Consider the following 21,143-nt stretch of genomic DNA (forward strand, 5'->3'; position numbering starts at 1 on the left):
CAGTTCCCAAGATCCTGTGAATTGATGCAAGGTTTCCAATCATAGTTGGTTTTTTTGGTGGTTGGTGGTTTTTTTCGGTTGTGTGATTTTTTTTGTTTGTTTGCATTTATCAGACTTGGGAAGTGATGAATATTTTGGGAGCTGAATATGTTAAATTTCTTAAACAATTCCAGTGGATTTAAAATATTAATTTCCTGAGACTAAAAATGCATGTCTGCAGCACAGATTAAAAATTAGTATTTAACTAAAATTAATGTACTCATAATGTAAAATTAATGTATTCCTGCCCATAATAAAGGGGTGTAAACTATTTAGAAGCATGTTTTAAAAAGCATGTATCTGCCAGGAGATTAAACATTGTTTTTAAATGGTTGTGAATTCCATACTCTAGAACAAACATTAGCCTGAACACATTTTAAACAACTTTTAAAATCAGTTTCTCTACCACAGTTTTGACATAACATAGATGAGTCCTAGAGTAAAGTTTTCAAAAGCACCTCAGTGTCCGAATAGTATAACTCCCATTGTCCTCGATGGCACAAGAAGAAAGACAAGACACCAGGAATGACACTAGGCTGCAGTTTTACTGAATAACACACTTGGGAACTATCCAGCAATAACTCCTTTGGTGCAGGTCATTCTTCCTTCTGTAACCCATACCACCTAGGGGAGGGCTGCAGGCAACCCTCCACGCTGTGAGCTTGGTCCCAGCACCATTGCTGGGACCCACCATCTTCTCTCATATAAGCGGGGTTGTCTCCTCGCTGTCCCAGACATTAGGAGTCCTGGTTCCGTTCCCCACCTTTTTTAGGACAAGCCTTCTAGTAGTGCACTTCCAATTCCAGTTTATCGGGGAACTGGACCCTCCATTGAGCAAGTAGCTGCACTGGGCACCTGCTGAGCTGCAACATGAATTTTGCAGTGCAACCTATTGACTGGTTCCTGGGATGCTGAGAGGAAGGCAAAAAAACCCACACTGCCCAGGCCAATCTGGCTAAAAAGGTGACTAGGATGATGCTCACAGTGAGTGGGGGCGGGTATTTCGATCAGTGTGCAGAATTGTGCCCTGGGCAGGGAGAAGGGTTTATAAGCCCTTCGCTTGTGTGCATGGGAGCCAATAGGCTTATGCTGTGGCCTTGCATCCAGCCTGTCAAGGAGCCCCCCTTCCTACCCTCCTCAAGCTCACAAGGAGGCTGAGTGCCCATGGGAAGGGGAGGAAACAAGAAAGGGTCAATCCTTACAGGAACCAAGTGTTTTCTTTCCCCTAATGGCCCTAACAAAGCCTCCCCATCTCAAAGGCTGACCGGGGGGGTGGTGTGCATTTTCAAAAGTGATATAAGCACTTTAGACCCTAAATCCCATTGATTTCTAATGAGATTTAGGTTCCTAAGTGCTTCAGTCACTTTGGAAAAGTGGACTTAAGATCTTGTGAAAAATTCCTCTCTATTTTTTAAATTGGTTCTCTTTTTATAAATGTGAGAAATTCTTGCTTTAAAATTTTTGCAGCTGGTAATATGGATGGAGATTTCTTTTAAACTCATAGAAACCATAGCATATATGGGGAAACAGTACATACAGTTGATTAAAAGTATTCCTTTTTTACAGCTGTTCTATGCCTTAAATGTGTAAACCCTCTTACAACCTACCCTCTTATTCCAGTCAAAAGCAAAAACTTAACTGAATTCACCAAAAAGTGAAGTAGCCAGTAAATTAGAATAAACAGTAAACTGAACCCAGGTGAGGCATCTCATCTGTAGCTTTGATAATGCGCAGTTGTGAAGTGCGAAAAATGCACACAAGTACACATGTATGAAACCTCATGAAGGTATCCTGTGAATCAGCTATGGGGGGATTTCTGTTTTTGTCAGAAAATGGTACATGCTTGTCTAGAAGAATTTAAAATTCTATGCTGAGCTATAAATGAAGTTTAATAGAATCATTCCACTTACATATTATATAATATTTTCTGTTTTGCTTGTCTTGATTCTTAATAGATACATTTTCATGAATACGATAAAGTGCAGTTTTAGCATCTATGTGTTCCTATTATTATTTCCTACCTGAATTCAGAATCTTCAGTATATGACATCACAATTTGTTGTTGTTAAAGTTGGGCCTGATCCACAGAGTTCATGACCAGCTCCTCCCTCCTCCAGAGCTCAGATGTGTTTGGATTCTGGGATTTGTTTTAGCTCATCATAAAATATAATGCCACTGCAGAGGAGCCTAACATAAACAGATTTCGGTATAAAGTATTGGGGTAGCCGTGTTACTCCACAAAAACAACAAGGAATCTCATCTGAAGAAGTGGTTTTTTACCCACAAAAGCTTATGACCAAATAAATCTGTTAGTCTTTAAGGTGCCACTGAACTCCTTATAGATTTTGGTATAGTTACTATAGAAATGAATGTCATAAGCAGAAGAATTTGGCCTGGTGAGAAATAAGGAGCAGATGAACCTGTAAAAATAAGTGATCTATTTTAATTGAAATCTCCATAGGTGTTAAAATTAAAAGATCCCAGCCAAACCTCCCCTAGAAATCTAAACAACAATGCAGTGTTTTTTCAAAATATAGTTTTACATGTGTTCTTAGCTGCTTTTAAATAGTGCCTTTAACTTTAACTCTAATTCACTGATGTAGTATAGAAAGCTAAACACAATGAAAATGTATAACGAAGAGCAAATATTTATTAATGCAAACTAGTTAAAATGTTTAGAACAGAAGAAGTAAAATAGTTAATGTTTTGTTCTTCAAATATACAATAATAGCTGCTTCTGTCAAGCAAACTGTTTGTAGCCCAGTCTAAACATTCCTTTTCATGAAGTGAAATTATTCAAAACAGTTTTTTCTATAAAATGTTGTAATATACATATTTTTAAACTCGGAATTTTTTTTGACGAGCTACACCTGAGTGAATCTGTAAAACAAAATGTATCGTAAACCATATAATTAGAAATTTACTAACTCGTATAGATAGATATATTATGAAAATATTGACATACAGTATGTAATGCCCCAGCATAAAGCTTGATTTGGCTGCCCTTATGTGCATCTCAAATATATATATTGAAGGATATCACACAGTTCATTTACATTCTCTGCAAATTTGCTGTCCTCTTTTGTTAAAAATTATTTACATAATGGGAAATGATGTATCTAAGGATATAAAAAGATGAAAGGAATGAATTCTGCAGCATTTTATTACAATTTAAATTTGTTGGACTCTCATTTTGATTCTTCACTGCACATTCAGTTCCACATTTAGGCCTTAGCAGGGCACAAGGGTTTCCTTGCTCTCTTTTAGTACCTTATAGGCAAGAAGTTCCATTAAAGTTGTAAATTACTACTTAGGGACAGTAAGCAGAATTAGATCCATATGACTTTTAAAAAATAAATTTTAAATTATGGGCCAGGTTCTGCCACCCTTATTCAGAGTAGTACCTCATTCTGCAAAGTAGTCCCATTAACTTCCATAGATCTATCTGTGGGGTAAGGAACTACTCATCCTGAGCAAGGCTAACCTTACAGGAAAAGGGAATGATGAGCTGTACTGAAGAAAGCTTTTCCTTATTCTTTTTTTGTTTCCTTCATGCAGAGTGTGGTGGTCGACTGAAAGCTGAAATGAAGCCCAGAGATCTGTACTCTCATGCTCAGTTTGGTGACAACAACTACCCAGTTCAGATGGACTGTGAATGGTTGTTAGTATCAGAGCGTGCCTACCGAGTAGAGTTAACATTTCAGACATTTGAGGTGGAAGAAGAGGCAGATTGTGGTTATGACTATGTTGAACTCTTTGATGGCCATGATACAACAGGTGTGAGACTTGGTCGATTTTGTGGATCAGGGGTAAGTAATCAGTAACTGAAGCTTACATTTATGGACAGAAAAGCTACAAAATAAAATTTTTTACAGGGTCACTGTCAGGTAGTTTTCTCCAAACTGTAGGTTTTGTCAAAAATAAATAAAATATTTTACCAAAATCTTGGAACAATAGACATGTTTCTATGATTTCAAAAAATATTCCATTGAAATATTTTCAGTCAATAAGTATTCTGTAGTCTTTGTAGCCAGATTATGGCATCATTATGCTAGTGCATATGAAGTTGAAAGTAAAATTGTTTAGTCTGTTCTATATATAGCACTCGTCACTTAAGTATCTGGGCACTTTGTAGTACTGCATTAAGCAATGTGACTAACATCTGTCATGTGATTTGTTCTCTTGTTCCTTTCTAATTTCTAATCTGATTCTAAAGAAATATAGGCCTAGAATGAGAGAATAATTTTAGCTTAAGTAGGAGGCTTTCCATAGCTGTGCCACCCAAGTAGGATCTCTGAAAAGGAATTGTGGCTCCTGGGAGAAGATAACTTACTGCCACCCTAAAAGGGTGCATCTTATGTCTCCCTTTCAATTGGCCTAGCTCTGCAGGCCCAGTGTGTTGAGGAAAGGGGAGTCAGGGCTTCACCCATTTCCTAACAGGAGAAGAAGGTAAGTATCTGGTGTACAGCTCTTGCTTCTTGTTCTGTTTGTCTCACTGCACGTAGAGCCAATATTTGACAAGATCAGACATGAGGTGGTAGGGAGCATTTACTCCCCTGTATGGCCATGTTGGGACCAAGAATAGTCTAGCCCTAAGAAGTATGAGGATCCAGATGTCTCACCTCAGGCTGACTTGCTCTGAACAGAGCCAAATCAACCCCTTTTAAAGCATATTAGGCTTGAGGGAAAGGAAAGGAGAGAATGATAGAACCCTAACTAACTCTCAAAACAACAAAAATACTACTGGGGCCCAATTCTGACATTCTACACTAAGCAGTACCTCAGTACCTTTGCCAGTAGACCCAAAATATGAATAAAGGTGGCAGAACAGAGCCCTGTTCCACCCTCCGGGTGACACAATTCATAGTTTTATGACATGGGTGAATATTCTGACTGTTTTAGCTTTCTCTAAAGCAATTCACTCATCTCATCCTTCTTGCTATTACCTGCTATAAAAATGATACTGTCTGATCCATCTGATTTACACATCATAGTGTAGTATATAAGCTCCAGATGTGGTGTTGTCCATCATTTGTATAACTGACCTGTCAGTACAAGGAACAGCACAGGCTACATTAATAAAAATCTTAAATATTTTTCAAGTGGCATGCTCCAGATTTTATATTTAGTTTATATTAAACAGACCACCCTTTAATAAGGGGAGAGGAGGTTCAGAAAAAAAAATGGCCTAGACCTGTTGACCTAGCTTCAAACCTTTTATGCAGGTTGCAGAGGACTCTAACTCTTCTTTTGGACTCCCAACACACCTGAAGCTCACTTCCCTATGCTGCAATGTTCCTATAGATAATAGAATCCTTCCTAAGCTATGACCCTCTAGTAGGTCCCAGCCTTCTGCTCACTTGTCCCTATTGTCTGCATTTACAGTTAGACACATGTTGTTGATCTCCTTGCAGTGCTAGTGTGACCACCAATAATTACAAATCTTATGCAGTCAAGGGCACTGCAGGCACTCTGGGAGCACAGCCCCAAGCGGGGCAAAATTTGAATTCAGTATAAACCAGATCCCAATAGAGCTGCGGTGCTAAGCAATGGGATCATCAGAAGATAGGGGTAGTCATGTTAATTGTGGTAAGTAGGAGCCATTGTGGAGATAGAAAGAGTAGGCATATAAAAGTTTGGATCCACTCCAAACAAGCATTCTAACTGCACTGAATGTTTTAACCTTTTAAAATTTACCCATGGCTAGTTTTCTTGAGGACAGCAATACTAGTTTGTCATGTCTACATTACACAATTTAGTTGCTGTCTGGCTTTTCTAGACTTTACTGTACTAGGATGGATTTTTAGCAGAGCATCCAAATTAGACTATATTCTGCTGTCCATTATGGCAGTATAATTCCAGACTATCCCCTCTGATTTCAGTGAGGTTACTCTGGATTTGTACCAGTACAGTGGAAAGCAGAATTTAGGCCACTGTGTTTTGATGTATTGAATTGTTATAATTTCATTATATAGGTTAGTCTATCCAGAGTAGACTTCAGAGAGACCTACTCAAATTAGGTGAATGGGAAACATGATAGCAGATGAAATTCAGTACTGATGCAAAGTAATGGAAAGTAATAACATTGGAGGAAAAAACACAATCTACTAATACCCTTAGTGTTCTATATTACAGTATCATCTTAGGAAAAAGGACCTGAACATCATTGTGGACAGCTCAACAAAGGCCTCTGATCATGGTGCAACTGCAGTGAGAAAAGGAAACAAAATGTTAGGCTGCCATAAGAATGGGGTAGAGAATAATACAGAAAATTACATAATGCCATTATATAAACCAGTATTTAATCTTCATGTGGAATACTGTGTATATTACTGGTCACCCCATAAAGGGTGACCAGCAGAATAGAAGGAGTCCAGGAAAGGTGATGAGAATGATTTGAGGCATGGAAAAACTTTCACGTGAAGAGTAATGAAAAAGATTGGGATTGTTTACTTTTGAAAAGGAGATGAATAAAATGAGACATGATAAAAGTACATAAAATGATCAGTGGTATAGAGAAGATATATTGGGAGCTTCAGTTCTGCCAGCCTCCTAATACTAAATCAAGGAAATGGTCAATAGAATGGAAAGGTGGCAAATTCAAAACTGATAACGGAAATACTTTTTTACACAAAACATAGCTAGGCTGTGGAACTCATTGCCACATGATGTCATTTATGCCAGGAATTTAAGATTCAAAGAGGGACTGGACGGATAACAAGAATATCCAGTTATAATAGTTAATACTAAAAAAAGGTTAAAACCTCATACTTCAGGGTTATCCTCTTGGGGGCTAGGATGAGTCTTCTTGGAGTGGAGATTATATCACCTCTGGCTACTGTGGGGTTTCTTCCATCTTCCTCTAAAGCATCTGGTTCTGACCACTGTTAAAGACAGGCTACTGAACAAGATAGACTATGGGTCTGTTCCAGTATGTATAGTCCTATTACATTTTTCACTATGTTGTTCTGGAAAAATGCTGTATGAGTCTCTGAAATGTGTTGCTCCATTGTTTTATAATGTTAGACTAAGACCTAGACTAAGACCAAGGGCTGCCTGTGTAAAGGTGTTTCATCCACCTTGAATGGTGGTATTGGTTCTATCCACTGTGAATGGTGCTATTAAATTATACTGCTTAAAGAGGAATAAAATAATCCATATAAGAAAATATCTTAACTGAAAAAGAACTAATAGAGTCAAAGGTGAAAAAATAACTTTATTTATGTACTTATTTATCCTAGCCACCAGAAGAAATTTATTCAGCTGGGGATGCCGTTTTACTCCATTTTCATACTGATGATACAATCAGCAAGAAAGGATTTCATATACGATACAGAAGTATAAAATATCAAGATAGTGTTCACACCAAAAAATAACGCAAGAACCTCTATGCCAGAAAATAAGAAAGAGAGAGAGTTAGTGTGATGGAGAGGAAGGAAGCCGTATTTTTTTACTGACATTATTAGCACAAATGTTTTATATAAGAGGTTCAGTTGGAAGCAAAATGTATATGATCAGAAACATTTTAGTTCACAATGAAACTTTCACCCATCCCAATGGAATGGACATGGTGATGACATGTGGGCTCCATGCTTGACTGTCTCTGCAAAGCTGGTGAAAAAGCATTGCATGCTTCCAGGGAAACTATAAAAGCTTTTGTTTCCAGCTTGATGTTTGTATAGATGCTTGCAGATTCAATCACTTAAATTCAGTGGAAGTGACCTTGCAGACTGTTCTTCCTTCTGAAAATTATCTGGTCCAGGAGAAAAAATGCTCCTTCAGGTCACACACTCAGAAAACTGTCCTTATATCTTATTGAAATTGCTTTGGCTTTGTATCAAGGATACAGTGCATGCAAAGACCATAAAAGGAGATATGAAATGGGAAAGTCTTCTGAGTTGGTCTGTACTTTTGTAGGGATTCATCTCTCCTGTTAGTTTACCAATATTTTGAAACTGGAAAATCACATCTCCTGAAACGTAATTGATTTCGTTTTACCAGCATATTGAAAAGTCTGAAACATTTTATTCATCGCCATTATTAGTACACTCAGAATTTGGATAGTAAGTAATTGAAAATGTCAAGTGTATTGGTTAAGTAAGGTATAACTGATGATGTGCTCTTATTTTGCACTGAGCCCGATAAGAGACTGAGTTAATGTTTAACAGACCTGTTGTAAATCAATCTTTATCCACTGGGAAACAGAAATAATCATGAAAAGAATCATCTGAAACTCCAATTACTGATTTCATTTTCAGTAGTAAAATCATAACTGCTGCTAACTCGTATTTCCTTGGAACATTTTATGAATGAGCTAATTATCCGTTTTAGCTAATCAGAAACAAAGCTGAAAGTAGTATCCAAAAGAAACGTTTCTCAACCCATTGACAGAACAATATAATTTGTTTTCTGGAAATAAGAATTTCTATAATGGCAAAAAACAAACAGGATTTGTTGTTGAAAGAGAATTTCTTTGGTGCTATTCCATGAACATTAAACACACAATGAAGACGTTTTAGACGTTTGAGCCAACAACCTGCAGATCATGAATGTCTCACTATGCCTGGCTGCATCTGAAGAATAAAGACTTAATACGCGTATGACGAGATCATTGCAATGGCAGCACTAGTCCTGTGGAACAACTACTACTATTGCCTTAGAATTCTTGCACATGATCAAACAGATCTTCCTGTAGATACATCTTTAATTTGATAAATAATTTGACAACTTGAACATTTTAATGTATGTCAACGAAAAGATCTTCAAGCAAAAACCCATCTGCAGAGCTTAGATCATCTGCTGTAAATACAGTGACCTGCTTTTGATGTAGAAATATGTTACTTTTAGAATGAACTATTCTATGTGCTTTAGGCCATACATGGCTTTAGTCATGATGTATATGCATTATGTCAGTATGTATGAATGAGTGCTCCAGACAGGTGAGAGGTGTTGTATGGATGAACGGTTAAATTGTGCCAAGTTCTACCAGAACCCTGCTTTACTGTAGCAACTTTTCTTTAAAGGTTTCATAGGCAGGTAAGTGGGACTTCTAGTCAGCAAGAACAGAATTAAAATGAAATGTTATGGTTCACTTACAAGAAATATTATCTTGATATCCTTTGATGTAAGTTGCTACCCAGATTAGCTTAGTTCCTGTTACCTTACCATGAACATTCATTGGCACTAATAAATCTGGTGGGTTTTTTTTTTTTTTTTGGTTTTTTTACAAAAATAAAAACTAAACACATGTGTAGGCGTCTTTGGCTGTATTAACCACTGATTTATGTTGCTGTATCTCCCTTTTCCCTTCCAAAAAACTCTCACAAGTGAAGTTCAAAGAATGAATCATTTTTATTCCTCCTTTGGATATAATTGTACTTTTCTAATATTGCATGGCTTTACTTTTCTATGGATCGTTTTTCAGGGTACTTGCACAAGAAGAAATGAACAACATAAACTGGCAGAGTGGAGCAGAGTTGCTCCAAAATCTTTCCGTACAAACTCCTGTCATAAAACTTAACGCAGCAGAAAACTATGCTTTAACTTCAATGCACAATATACTGGCATAGCTTGTTCTATTCTGGAATGGCTTAAGAAAACATTTTATTAAAATAACATATTTAAAGGGGTAGAAGAAGGGTTTGAGGAGGGGATAAAGGGCAGGGTTGCTGGGCTCTTTTCACACCACATCATTGCATGTAATCTTTTTTCCCTTATTAACTTTTGCCCTCTGGTCCCATCACAATATTTTCTTACTAAGTTCAGTGTAGTGCAAACTGAACAACATTTGCCCTAACCACACAGGAGAATTTCAATCCTTTCTTCCTCCCCCAACATGCTATACATTTTCCCACTTGGTGAAGTTTCTTCTGACCACAGAATTTGGCCCATGATGAGGATGATTATTTGGTAGGCTCATCCCAGTTTATGTAGGGAGGGGCTCCTTCATGTCTGAATCTCCAGTGGGCAATTGGGGTGGTCAGTCACCTCCATTCTGAGGAAGACAGCTTAGACTGGGCAAGTTGAGGAGAGAAGTGAGCAAACTCAGATGGGTCCATCCAGAAAGCTGCAATATGCAAGGGCTGGGGTACAGTCTTGGAGCAGCCCCAGGAGCTATGTTTCCACATATCCAGTAGCTCCATCTCTGTGCATACTTGGCACAGAGGGGCTGAAACACATACTGGAATAGCAACTGTGTGTGTAGGAGGGGAAAGAGGGCTGTTATGGTTCTTGACATTGGAGTACATTGGACATTGGAGTTAGGGCAGTAATTTCACTTCCCTAGCCCCTCCTTGCTCTTCCTAAATAGAGCCCAAACACTTAGGCTTTGGGCCTTGGCCCTGTCCTCCTGTAAAAGAATTATAATTGGTCAAGTTAACACTATATCCAAATAAGCAGGGGGAGTATATCCCTGGAAGGTTTTCACCTCTTAATTTATTATATATATAATACACAACCAGTGGCAATTAAATTCAACCTATTTTATTACGTCGGTCTTCAAGATCTCACAGAAACTAACAAAAGTGAGGTTAGTCTGGGGTGAGGTAGTTATTCTGTCCTCAATTTGTCCTTGTATTATTACACATTTGGTGAATAATTCCACATTGTTCTGAGAACCATGAAACGGCTAACTACTGTATGGTGACCTACGCGTGGGGTGACAGCCAGATCAGATGTTTAACATTACTATAACTTTGGTTTTGTATTTAAAAAAGCTGAAATTTTTTAAGCTTAAATAATTAAAATAATTGAGTGCAAACTTTGTTGCACTGGAGGGCTACATTGGCAATTTTTCAGGAGAGCAAGGGCCAAGCTTAATTTTTATAAAATGGAGGAAATTGCTGTTGACCTTATAAAATAAAAGCCATGCTAACTCTTGAACTGACCGATTTCTGTTCAGCTCAAGATGAAGCATTATATATTGGCCCTGTAGTCCCTGTGCCACACCTTCTCATTACAATTTGAGTGTGGCCACAGTTTGAGAGTGGTCACCCAGCCCTTCTGTTGTTGTTGTTATTATTTATTAATATTTTTGTTGTGGTAGGATTTATGGATCCCATATTGGGGTTAGGATCCCACTGTACTTGGCACTGTACAAACAAATAGCATAGACCCTGCTCCAGAGAGCTGGGTACAGACAATACTGATCAAATGTCCACTGCACTCAATGGTAACTGTTCCATTGACTTCAGTGATGTTGGATCAAGCCCCATGAGTAAGGGTGGCGGAGTAAGGTAATGAAGACATGTGATTTCATAAGTTAGTAATTGGCTGAAATTAAAGCATCACTGCTGTTTTTCATTTAGATGCTTGTAAAATTAATTAGATATAAATGTGAAGAATGAAATCTGAACATAAAAAAGTTATTGCAATGACAGGAGCAAAAAAACTGAACAGAGGATTAAAAATATAATTACACCAGAATGAAGAGATACATAGTTAATTTATAAAAAGAAAGAGATCTTAGTGGGCTAAGTTCTTCCCTCTGTTTACCCTGGCAACACCATTGGCTTTTTTCAAAGCCTATGGGGTTGCAGTGATGCAATGATGAATGGAATTTGGCTGAATTACATTATAAGTATTTTATTTCACAGAGGCTGAGTGAAGGCATGTACAGTTTAAAACCAACACTTGTGTAACAGATGTGCTAATCCTCCAATTAATCTTTCATATGCATTAGAATGCTTTGTACTATATTGCTTCCATCTATGCTAAAGAAGGCTTATGGAATTAGCTAGATGTGTAGGGTAGTCACTACTCTTTGTCATCCCTGAAACTACATCTGAACTCTAGACAACATAAAAGTGATCTGTTTTCAAGTCAGTGAATTGTATGGTGAGCTAAGTTCTTGCAACCCAACCCATGTGCAAAAGAAAAAGAAAAGAAAAATGGCTTATCCTGACTTACCTTTTGCTTACTAGCATAACTAATGCCATAATGCAATTCTTCAGTTTTTCCCCTTAGAAATCTCAATTTTAGCTCATGGGACAAATATATATAGAGATAGTTGAAGTAACACAGATGTTCTTATGCATGTTGTAATTAAGGTAATCAAAGTCAGTAACCCCGTCAAAGAAGGAAATTAGGTTAGGTTGGCGAGATTTGTTCTTGACAAATTCATGTTAGTTGTTACTTGTCATCCTCTTAACCTGTAGATGCTTACAAATTGATTATGTAATTGTGTTCCAGTATCTTTCCAGGTATGCAGGTTAGGCTGACTGATCTTTAATTCCCTGTGTCCATTTAGTCTCCCCTTTTAAAGATGCTTAAACTATGCCCTTTTCAAGTCCCCTGGGACATCATTCTCCTCCATGAATTCTCAAAGATTGTCTCTTATGGGTCCAAGATTGTTTCAGTTTGGTTCTTACGAACTGTAGGATGAACGTCATCCAGCCCTGCTGACCCGAATACATCTAATTTAGCTAAATATTCTTTAACCTGTTCTTTCTCTATTCTGGCTTATGTTCCTTACCCTTTGTTGTTAATATTCATTGTGTTCATGGAGGATAGGTCAATCAATGGCTATTAGCCAGGATGGGCAGGGATAGTGTCCCTAGCCTGTGTTTGCCAGAAGCTGGGAATGGGCGACAAGGGATGGATCACTTGATGATTACCTGTTCTGTTCATTCCCTCTGGGGCACCTGGCATTGGCCACTGTCAGAAGACAGGATACTGGGCTAGATGGACCTTTGGTCTGACCCAGTATGGCCGTTCTTATGTTCTCATATTCAGCATTTAGTCACAAGTAACCTTTTTAATGAAGACTGAAGCAAAAGGGAAATTAAATACCTTACTCTTTAGCTCTCCTGACCCACTAAGTACGTTTTGTTCCTAATCATCATGAAACCAGATTTTGAATAACAAAATCTTCTGGGAATCAGAATTGTCTTTCTCTGCCCAGCTCTAGTTATCAAGCTGTTAGTATATTAAATAATGACAATAGTAATAGTTTGGACTTATAGGGCTCAATCCTGCACCTGATCAATTTAATGGCAAAGCTTCCATTTATTGAGTGGTGCAGGATTAAATTCATATAGCACTTTTCATTTTTGACTCTTCACATGCTTTACAAATTAACGAACTTAAGCTTCAGAAGATCCCCATAAGGGAGATAAGTCTTATTTGCCCCATTTTACAAATGAGAAAACAGGCATAAGGAGGTGAAGTCAAAGGGATATCCAGGTTATCAGCACCTCTGGAAATCAGGCCTTCAGTGTCTCAATTTGGGGATCCAAAACCTGAGGCATTCTAAATTAAAGGACACATTTTTGTATTAATTTGGCTCTTTCTGACTTGCTCAAGGCCACATAGTACATTTAAGGTAGAGCCATGAATAGAATTCCTTTCCCCAGTCTCCGCCTTAATCATAAAGCCATGTTGAGCTCTGTAGGAAAATTCTGACTCCCTTTAAAAAAAGACTCTTTTGCATAAGGTATTTTAAAGAGAACACAATACAGCTTTTAAGATTTCAACCATCTTAGTACTGAGAATAAAAAAAACCCAAATCCTGTAGTACAGCAAGTGGTTGCAAGTCACCTCAGCATCATAGGGTTAAGTTAAGGGCCAAACTTTAAAAGCGATATGATTTTCAGTAGCCACTTCAGGCTAGGAACATTACAGTGTACTATGCCTACCTTAAAAATGACATTCTCCAGGTAAAAGAAAAAAATGGTTGAACCTGCTAAACTTGATTTAAAATTTTTGCTAACCTGTTGAGTGTTTGGGACAGCCGTGCAAAGTTACTGTTTTACATCACCTTCATTTTCAGTGCTGTGGCTGTGTAGGGACTCTGCTAAGAGAGGTGGTGGGTGCTGGAGAGAGGAATGGGTTGCTGAGGCAGCCCTTCTCCCTACTCTCAGCTACTGCCAGTAGTCTGCCTCAGAGTATATAGATGGCTGTACTCTAGCTTACATGATGGGACTTTAAGGAGAACATGGTGCTGTAAGAGTGCTGCTGTACTATCAGAGCACTATTTCACCCTGTGACTTCCTTTGGACTGCAACACCATGGGCCCAACTTTCAAATGTGGGGACTTAAAAAGGATGTCCAAATCATGCATTTGATCATCAGATTGACTCTAATGGCACATAAAATGGTCATTAACATGCTAATCTGAACTCATAAATCCTTCAGAAATGGGCTTTAGCTGTACAGCTAAAAGACCTTTCTCATGATGTGAAGAGAACCTTTATATTGGGGAAATTTTATGAGTACATATTTAGCTTAGTGTGTGGTAACATAACTGTACAATACCTATTAATAATTGGAGGTTGTTGCCTCCCACTATTAGTCACTGAAAATTTACCCTTTAAAGTCTCCACATTTTAAGTATACATTTGTATGATATTTATCTGTAAAGCATAGAAAGCCTTGTGAGAAATTTTAACACTATTTTTATTCTCAAAGAAAAGATCCTGAAATTGCCTGTGAGTAATGTAGTCCAAGGTAAGTGAAATCTTTGGAGTGCTTTGTACACATGAAACACTATCAGTTATTCAAACACTTTATATCCATTCACAGCTCCCACATTGGTCCATCCTTCTGTTCCAGTTCATCAGTTAATGGAACCCTTATCCCCAATGGTACAGATTTTGCCTAAGTTCTGTTACTAGACAACAATATGCGAGGTGTAGCATCAAATGCTGCCCACTAATAACATGTTATAGACCAAATTACTCAATATAAGGTTATTTTTATTCATTTCTATTCAAAGTTTATCACACTTTCAGTTAACATTTCTTAATTATCAGTGCATTTTTCTGAAAACTGCAGAATCTGCCACGCAGTCTTGTAATTTATTTTTAATTCTGTGTTTATTTAACTATCCCCCCCCCCACACACACACACCATTTCTTCAGTTTGCTGTGGCAGTGGGGGTTATAGGTGGATCCAACACTTGGGTATCACAGAACTGTCAGAAGCATGAAACTCTGAAATTTGAGGAAGGGATGTTGTACCACACAAAGGCCAATGATGTTAAACTGGAAACCCTGACTGAGAATTTACAATGAGTAAAAACTAAGAAAAGACTTCAAAATGCATTAGACAAATTAAGAGTATCTTTGATTTTTTAAAAAATGTATGTGAGAAGAATAGAAGAAATGCTAGACGTTGTGAAAGGGACTTCTACCTTAACTTATTTGTCAGAACTCTTTGGACTAGCATGAGGCATACTAAGGGAAACAGTGTTGTGCTGTAAAGTAGTGTCTAGAAGCAAATTTCAGGAAATATTGTTAATATATAATCTAGTGTACTATTAATAACAAAGTAGGTATTCTATGTCTCTTAAGGGTTTTTATTTTTTCTATCCTAGAAGAGTCATTTGTAGAGCAGAGTTATACATTAAAGTGACTTCATAAAGTGCATAATTCTTAGATATGTTGATGTATACCATGAAAGACACAGAATCATACACTTTGCATTCACTTTGCGAGTCACTATTATAGTGTTACTTCTGGAATTAGACACCCTTCAGATGCACACTTTTTAAAAAGCATTAGTTTTTCAGATATCCCTGAAGCATATGTCATGACCAGTAAAGGTTTGGTGCTTTTTGTTTGTATAATTTTGAATAAATGGCATTCTTACTTATTTATCAAATTTCAAATGTTAAGCTGTTCTGGTGACAGTTATCACCTTTTCATATGGATAATCAGCAGTTAGTAAATCTTGCTTTGACTGTCAAAGTGGATCTTTAGCTAAAGTAGCATTCAGATTATACTTAAAGCAGGAAAATGCATACCCAGATAATAAATAATGACTTGCTTTATTAGTCATATAAGAATGTTTTCTTTACATAATTACAAGATACAGAGAGATTAATGTTTGATATCATTTAAAATGCAGTGAAACTTTATTAGGCATCATCCTGTCTTAAGAGACAACATCAAAGTTTCCCCTAACACATATTAGGCCAGATCCTCCAATGTTTACTGTTAAGATAACTTTGTGCCACCCTGCTCATTCTTGGTAGACCAACAGCCACCATAACCAGATGTCAGAGGATCCCCCAGTGGAAGCTCCTGTGATAGGCTCACCCTAATGACTCCGATCCCCACCCCATTCCCTGTAGCCGCTGCAGGGTTTGTGGATGGGGAGAAAAGAGTCTGGGCAGGGTATCCCTCTGCTAGGCTGTTGTAACTGCCCTTTCAAGCCTCTGGAAGCCAGCCCAAGTTAGAACAGTTGGTAATGACCGGCACAGAGTGGCACTATGAGCTGGGAGTGCAGTAAGCCACCTTTGTACCACTCCCCCCAACTTGCATTTACTGCTTCTTGGCCAGATCCCAGTATCTTGCTTATGAGTGACCTGCTGTATTAGACAAGCAATGTTTTATCTGTCCCTCTTTTGAGTGGTCATTTAAAACAGACCTCAGAGTGTTTGCTATAAAGAGCCTCATTTATTTAAAATGAAATATACAGTGAAAGAATTTGCCAGTATTCCCTTTCTTGAATATGATATATATATATATATATTCCATCTACTGAAAGAGGCTGACTAGGGAAGATACAAATTCAGTACTTTTATCTGAAATTTGAAAACAAATTACCTTGAAAAAGAGCAAGTGGCAAGAAAAACAGCTTTCGAGTCTCATATTTTGCTGTTGTAAATTATTTGGATTTGTCTTGATCTATCTTTTAAAAAAAACACTTGAGGCTGAACACGTCAAAGCAGAATTTGAAAACAAGAAGCACTGTTGAGAGAGAGAGAAAAAGCTGAAGAATGAAAGAGCGGTGATTAAATGTGGTGGTGTCATCAATTCTGGAAGACAAGAGAAAGTCTTTTTTCTTTTTGTTCATGCTTTTCATTGCTGTATGATCATGGAAAATATCCCAATGGTTGTTCGAAAATCCCTTGTGGTGGTGAAGCTGTTGAATGAAGAACAGCTGTGTGCATCCTAAGCGAGATGGATTGTTTCAAGTGAAATGGTCTCTGGAAATAGCGTTCAAATGAAAAATGTTCACTACTGCCATCACCCTTACTGTCTGCTGTACATCCAGAAAGAAGCGATGTATATGCCTCTTATAGACCCATGTTAAATACTCCTGGTTCAAATACTTGTGACTTGGGAATACTTAATATTTGTTGTTTTAGTTTCCTGTTTTCTTTCTTTACATTAAAAAAAAAAGTTGTGAAAATCAGACGCGAGTTTGCAGTTAAACTCATCACATCAGAGGTACTTAATGAAATGAACCTTTGGCACAAATAATACACTTTTGTCAAGGAACTAGAGTATTCTCCAAACTACATCCCCACCCTTGCTTAGTTTGTATTTTGTCATATATCTTTGCTGAACTACACATCTGCGCAGAAAAGCATTTATCATTTTTAACTTACTTTTATTTTCCTATTAGAAATCCTATTAGAAATAGAAATCACCTTTGAGTGAAATGATCTTCTCCATACAGCTGTATTTAATTCTGCAAAAGTGGGCTTGGGGAAATGAGATCTTGTTCATACCAACTAAGTGATTAAATCTTTGAACAAAATTATGGTAGGTAGCATGGTGGGTTTTTTTTTTTTTTTTTTGGCTTTGCTGCTTCTGTGTATTGCCTTAATGTCTGAAACAAAGTATCTGTGTTTTGGGGAGGGTATTCTGGGACAGATTCACCAAACATGAGTTAGTTTTAATGCAATTAGCTGCCTCATCTTATTTCATTAAGATCACATTGAAATTTTGAGAATTGCCTCTGTTCTGCTTTTACATGCCTGGGAACTTTCAGTACAATGGTTTTTATTTAACTTTTTTTAAAAAAACAACAGCAGCAGCACTTCATTCTCCATTAAGGCTCTGCCCTTGCAAACTCTTATTGCACATGTTTCACTTTAAGAAAGAGTACTTCCTGGAGCTACTCACATGCTTATAGTTAAGTATTTGTTTGTAGGATCAGGGCGTAAATCAATAATTCAAGAAGTTGATCTATAAATTCCTTTTATGGTCTGGTTCCAGTGCACTTTAAAGACCATCTGCCTCTCTCTCTCTCTCTCTCTCTCTCTTCATTCCCTGCCTGGATAGTTGAGATTATCTGAGACATCTGATCCGATAGTCCTCAGATATGTTTGTTTTGAAGGGTGAGGCAGGGGTAGGTCACAACTCTTTATTTTGCTCCTAAGAAAACTCAGTTTTCTTGAACTGCAGATCATACCAATCTGTTTACCTGGACTGTTTTTTGGGTGGGGGGATGTGTGTGTCTGAAGCAGTAAGGGGTTGGGGAGACCTATTTGTGCAGTAGTTACTGTAGCACTGGTTCACTGATGCCCTGAACTGTTTTTAACTGTTTTAAATCCACCTGGAGATTATAGATAGATGCATCATATACATGTAAAAACTAAATAATTCTTTTCTGGGCTAACTGGTACAATGTGTTCACAATGTGCCAACCTTTCACTGCTGGCATTCTGGTTTATGGTATGGCTCAAGTAACAAATCAAATGAATGTGGAGGGCATCTTAAACCACCACACAGCTTTTGTCCGCATCATCAAGCCTCCTCACAGCTTGAAACAATTTGACAGGACTGATCTTAGACAAGGCAAGTAAAGTCCTGTTGTCAGTCCACTCAACCATGCTCCCTCTAGCACACTAATGGGCTCCCTTCCCATATTTCCATAGACATTCAGACAGTGAGAAAATAATTTTGCAGACGTTTTCTGGGAAATTAGTACATTATTCTTCCCTTTTCTACTCATGAGACATTCATTATCCATTACCTTTTTCTAAATCTTGTAGTCTTTGGTGGACGGATGGCAAAGCCTGCCAGAATTCAAAAGTCAGGCTTTAACATCATATACTTATTTGCTTTTGTTCTAAATCCAGTGAATTCAGATTTCCCTCGATGATAATATAGAGACATCAATATATCACAGACACTCATGGCCCATGCCAGGGCACCATTCCATATGTCATCCATTTGAGAGGTGTGTGATTAAGTGCAAGCACCATAGGCCTGGAGTTTTTCCCCCTGATCTCTTTCTCATCTGGATCCAGGACAACAACCCTATCCTGTATACACACACACAGCAGAGGTCCTGATGGGTGATAATGGAAGCTCAGTGGTTACAAATATGGAGTAGAGGTGTAGCTTCAGCTATTTGCACTATCACTGAAGAAAACCATTTTAACTATCTTACTCCTCTACATTGTAAACAAATATACATCAAAAATTATTACAGAAAATGTGGTGGACTTACCCCAGGGATCATGCTCAACTTTGATTTTTGTTCTTCTTGCTGGGTGTCCCTTAAAAAGAAAATATAATCTACAAATATGAAATTAAATTTATATTTACTAGAAGTATAGCAGGGTGTTAGTATTAACAATAGAAAATTCAAAAAATAATTACCTGAAATGCTTCCACACAACAGTATAGTTATTATTCCTCAAATTTATTGAGGAAAAACAGACATGGTTAAATCAAACCAAAACAAACAAAAGCAAGCAAACAAAATCAGTTGTGAAACATACTGTAGACACCAGGATAATTAGACTCCCTTAGAAATCTTTACTTAAAATATAAAACTGCCTTTGGAAATACCGTATCTTGGACATTGTGGATTTTTCTACATGCAATCATTATGTCATGACTGAAGTATATGCCAGTGAAAAATGCAGCAGTACCTTCCACAGATGTTCTATGGTCATTGTGATCTCTATTCTATGAAAACTCAACAATAGAATGTTGTTTTGTGGTTAATTTTTCTTTGAAGGTGCTCAAAAAGAAGTCCTTTTATGCCTTTCCCTACCACACTTCTTAGTCTTCAAAGCTACTGTGAATGGAAAAGTATTTTTGTACATATTCAGAGAAATCTAAATGAATTCATAAATATTCATCTAGGGACTGAGGACTTTTTATGCCCAAGGGGCTTCATTTAAGGAATGTGTCTCAGTACTCTGAGCACATCATCCTTTTTTTCCCACGTGCAATTTATTTGTTAGACCACCTTATTATCTTCAGAACCAAGAAACAAATATTTTTCTCATTGGCAGCCTACCCTTCTCTGTTCTAATTTTACTGAAGCCCAATTTTAGAGAAGATCTGTGCTCTTGCCTGAAGACTACTGGTTCCTAATCAGAGTTTGGGGAACACTATGATTTAGAATAATTTACTCTTCTCCCTTCCTTCTGATGTTTATTTAATCTAAGGATTTATTACTATTTCAGCCAGGCTAGGAATGGGCCTTCTTCTGTGTTTCTCGATGCCTGTAATTCAGATAGTCTAGTCCATATTTCTCAGAACTCTAGTTCTTTATTTATCTACCTGTCAATCATTCTATTTGCCTGGGGATCATGAGGAAATCAGTTTTCATAGTCTTTTGGACAGCTGTCAAGATGAGGTGCTACACAGAAGTCCAAAGGAGTTGTATAGGCCAGAATTTGATCCTTACAGTTTATAACCCAATTTCCTTCCTGAATTAAAAGGGTTCATTACTGTTCATTGGCTTGTTTTTCAACACCACGAATCGACTAATAACACATCTCTGACATTCAGTGTAATCTTTAACTATCAAAGGAAATAGATGCCAAGTCATTTACAGGCTAAGAGTAAATTGTAATCTTAATAGAGATACATTTGCATTCTGAGAACTTTTTTCTTTTGTGTAAATGAACTAACTCTCCACCACCTCCTATCCCATAACCAAATCTGAAAGAACCCATCCACTGTGTGTCCTGGAGCAGGATAAGGAGAAGCTATTGGAATAAAACAGTTTTCAAATGCAAAGCACACAATCCAGTGCACAAATTACATCATAGCACAACAATTTCTGAACTCTTGCCACCTCACTGACAGCATGAGTGGGGTCCAATACTCCTTTCCCACGGACGTTTTCTCCATGGACAGTCTGGACCTCCATTGTCTCCTCTTCTGAAAGAGCCCTGGGCCTTAATTTGTGGTCAAAACTGCCTTCCTAGCCACAGCCTTGTTGGCCACACTCTTCTTGACATCCTGGTTGGAGTGCTCTCCACATCTTCTTAATATCCACCAGCACCCTCCTGTGGCCTCTTAAACATCCTACACTGCCATCTGCTACAAGAATGCCCCTTGTCGAAGTCCCTGATTACCAGTGAGCTTTTGTGCACCCACACCATCTGACATTAATATCTCCAC

The 21,143-nt window shown here is 37.7% G+C and overlaps 1 protein-coding gene across 1 annotated transcript in view; it reads left to right on the forward strand.

The window, feature by feature from the left end:
- TLL1 (tolloid like 1) overlaps positions 1–18,203 on the forward strand; it is a 204,754-nt gene extending 186,551 nt beyond the window's left edge. Inside the window, exons 21-22 of the mRNA XM_007067044.4 lie at positions 3,598–3,848; positions 7,281–18,203. Of these exons, the coding sequence (XP_007067106.1) occupies positions 3,598–3,848; positions 7,281–7,415 (386 nt within the window). The 3' untranslated portion in view covers positions 7,416–18,203. The remainder of the gene's footprint in view (positions 1–3,597; positions 3,849–7,280) is intronic.
- The last annotated feature ends 2,940 nt before the right edge of the window (positions 18,204–21,143 follow it).

Source organism: Chelonia mydas, chromosome 4 (genome assembly GCF_015237465.2).
Source record: "Chelonia mydas isolate rCheMyd1 chromosome 4, rCheMyd1.pri.v2, whole genome shotgun sequence".
Taxonomy (NCBI): domain Eukaryota; kingdom Metazoa; phylum Chordata; order Testudines; family Cheloniidae; genus Chelonia; species Chelonia mydas.